This window comes from Phaethon lepturus, unplaced genomic scaffold (assembly GCF_000687285.1).
Source record: "Phaethon lepturus isolate BGI_N335 unplaced genomic scaffold, ASM68728v1 scaffold50159, whole genome shotgun sequence".
In the NCBI taxonomy this organism is placed as follows: Eukaryota; Metazoa; Chordata; class Aves; order Phaethontiformes; family Phaethontidae; genus Phaethon; species Phaethon lepturus.
This window is the reverse complement of record NW_010562320.1, coordinates 5061-7968: the sequence shown is the minus strand read 5'-3', so window position 1 is coordinate 7968 and position 2908 is coordinate 5061. Positions and strand designations below refer to the sequence as shown.

The 2908-nt window shown below is 57.5% G+C and overlaps 1 protein-coding gene across 1 annotated transcript in view; it reads left to right on the top strand.

Moving 5' to 3' along the window:
• Positions 1–104: 104 nt before the first annotated feature.
• The window catches only part of LOC104626330 (bactericidal permeability-increasing protein-like), a gene marked incomplete at both ends in the record, with an annotated part of 7172 nt that continues 4368 nt past the window's right edge, over positions 105–2908 (top strand). The window contains 3 exons of the mRNA XM_010294221.1: positions 105–233; positions 980–1135; positions 1617–1680. Coding sequence (XP_010292523.1) covers positions 105–233; positions 980–1135; positions 1617–1680 — 349 coding nt within the window. The remainder of the gene's footprint in view (positions 234–979; positions 1136–1616; positions 1681–2908) is intronic.

Here is a 2908-nt window from a genome sequence, read left to right as displayed (position 1 = left end):
GCCGGCATGGTGGTCCCGCTCCCTCCCTCCCCAGCCATGTGCCCCGTGGCAAGGCACCCCTGTGACTTTATTTCTCTCTTTATTTTTTATTTATTTATTTTTAGACTGGACCTTCGCAGTTTCCACTTGCCATACTCGCGGATTTCCCTGGTCCCCAATGTGGGCCTGCAGGTCTCCATCTCCAACGCCTTCGCCGAGGTGGACGGGAACTGGCGAGTGAAGTTACACTTCATGTGCGTGCCCAGCTGCCCCTCTCCCTGCTTGGGTGCTTCGCTTTGCATCTCCCTCTCTGGGTCTGGACAGGTTTTTTCTCCTCTCCTTCTCCGTTGTGTCTGAGCTCCTTTGCTCTCTCCAGATGCGCTGACTCCTCGTTGCCGCAGCCGGGCTGCAGCCGCTGCGTTCCCGATGCACGCCGGGGAGTCCCCCACCCTGGGGGAGCCCAGACAGGTCTCCCTCCACGCCGAGAGCCCTCGGAGCTGGCCAGGCAGCGTTTATCCTGCTTGCAAGTGGTTGGGGAGACAATGTGAAAGCCATCTCCCCTCTTGCGGCACCTGGGGTGTGCGAGACGGTCCCTCCTACTTGCTTGCACTGAGGGCACCTTCCGGAGCACCCGCAGGGACAGAGCTGAGCCGGGACAGGGGTGGGCAGAGGTCACTGCCGCTCGTACAGCCACTGAGATGGATGAAACCAAGCGGGAGGCAAGAGCAAGGTGGACGATGGAGGAGCTGTGCATGAACTCTCCCGTCTCTTCCATCTCCCCTACTTGCTCTTGGTCTTCTCTATTTAAAGGTTACCTCTCCTAGTTTGTGTTCCAGTGAAATTTGGTTTCCCTGAGTTTAAAAACTTTCCTGGTCTCCTCTGGATGCTCAGTACAAGGGAGAGTCTGAGCTAGATAGATCCATCCCGGAGCTGATTTGGAGTCCCTTCACCAGGACTTGGCATTGAGAAATGTCCCTTTCCCGTCCTACTCTCCCTGCAGCCGGGACCACGGTTCGTTTGACCTGACGGTGGAGAATGTCTATATCAAAATCAACCTGAAGCTGGGCAGCAACACCTCTGGGAAACCCACCATTGACACCTCTGACTGCAGCACCCGCATCTCCAAAGTCCGAGTACACTTTTCGGGCAAGTTTGGGTACGTAACTTCACTGTGAGGTCTGAAAACGCCCTGTGTTAGCCTGCCTGCCATGGGAACGTGGCTTCCAGGCCCTGGTGCAAGGAGTGAGATGTTAGCGTACCTGCAGTCCCTTGGAGGCTGCCTGGGCTGCCTGCAGGCTGCCTGCACTGGCACACCACTAGTCGGCTGCCTCTGGACTCTTGCGATATGCTTCTCATCCAGATGTGCAGCTGAATGAACTTAAATCTGCCCTGAATTTATCCTGCTGTGGCTGCCCATTTAGGAGAGATTTAAGGCAGTCACTAGACTTGCGCGCACGTGATTTACAGGCAGGTCTGTTTGCAGATGTAAACCCTGAGGCAAAGCCAGACACCAAATCGCTTTGGGAATGACGTTCCCCAATGTCCCACATCTCTACTGTCTCCCTTTCCTGGGCAAATACTTCAGCAGCAGCCTCTGAGCTAGAGAAAGAAGGACTGCGCTCTGTTTCTCTCTGCAGGTGGCTTTACAACCTCTTCCGTAGAGTTATTGAGCCCAGATTCCGGAAGACCTTGGAGAGCAAGGTACGTGAGCGAAGGAGGGCAGAGCTCCGGCTTCTCTGGGTGGTCTTTAGCCCTCACTTGCAACTGGTGCGCTCGAAGGATCGGAGCACGCGTTGGGCTTTAACTGGAGCCAGAGCACGCGGGCGTGTTGCCGGTTTGGTGAAAACCGGGGGAATGGGCATTGCTAACTGTGCTCTCCGTCGCGTTGGGTGGCTCAGGCTGCATTCGAAACCTGCAGCCTTTGCCAAAGCCCGGTGTAATTGGTTCCTATGTAACAAAGACTTTTCTTTCCATGTGGTCAGTTAATTAGATTTTATGCCTCAGCCAAACTCACTGTAACAGAGGAAACCTGATCAGAGCTGTCCTTTAACCGGCCACTCTCCGGTGGGCTTTGGGGAGCAATGGGGTAGAAATTTTCATCTCTGGGTTTCAGACACTTGCCGTCTTGTTTCAACGGGGCGCATCCGGGAGGCCCCGGTACCGTCTGCCCGGTGCAAAAGCCTACATGCAGGAGACCTGCAACAAGACACGGAAACAAGCTGTTAGCAGTAATTACTACAAGGCTAACTGGCACAAGTTACAACCTCCCTGGATGTGACCCTTGCTCAGGAAGGAGGCAGTTGGAGAACAGGCAAATCCCACTCCCGCAGCAGATCCCATCCTGCCCGGGCGCTATTCCCGACGCCGTGTAGTGGCTTTCCCAAGGCCCCCGGGAGCCGGGGCAGCAGATGGGCTGGCAGCAGGAGCGAAGCCAGGGCTCCAAGGCCTTTTCTGCTGTTTTGCCTCCAGGAAGGAGGGCAGCTCTGGGACTCCGAGGGGACCTCGGCTGCCCTCTGCGCCTCCTGCGAGCCCTTTGCCCAACGCACCTTCCTCAGCGTCCTTCTCCATGTGTGAGCTGGCGCGAGAGGCGATGGGCAGGAGAGGGCAGGGGCTGGGAGTGCGCTGCACCGGGACGCCGAGGCACAGCCCGACCCACCTCTGCCCCCTCCTCCGGCTGCCCGTGCATGGGCAGTCCTCGTGCGCCCAGTGCCGGGGGACCCGGCCACTGCGAGATCCCGGTCACTGGGATCAGGGCTGCGTTTGCCCATCTGCAGCTCCATCCTCCCAGGCAGTGTTGGGGTGTTTCCAGACAGACAGACAGACAGACAGACAGACAAATATGGGCTGGGCACAGGGAAGAGCAGCCACCCTCTGTCGGTAAGGCCATGCCCAAGGCTCTGCCCTCCTCTTCCTCCCCAGTGCCGCACAG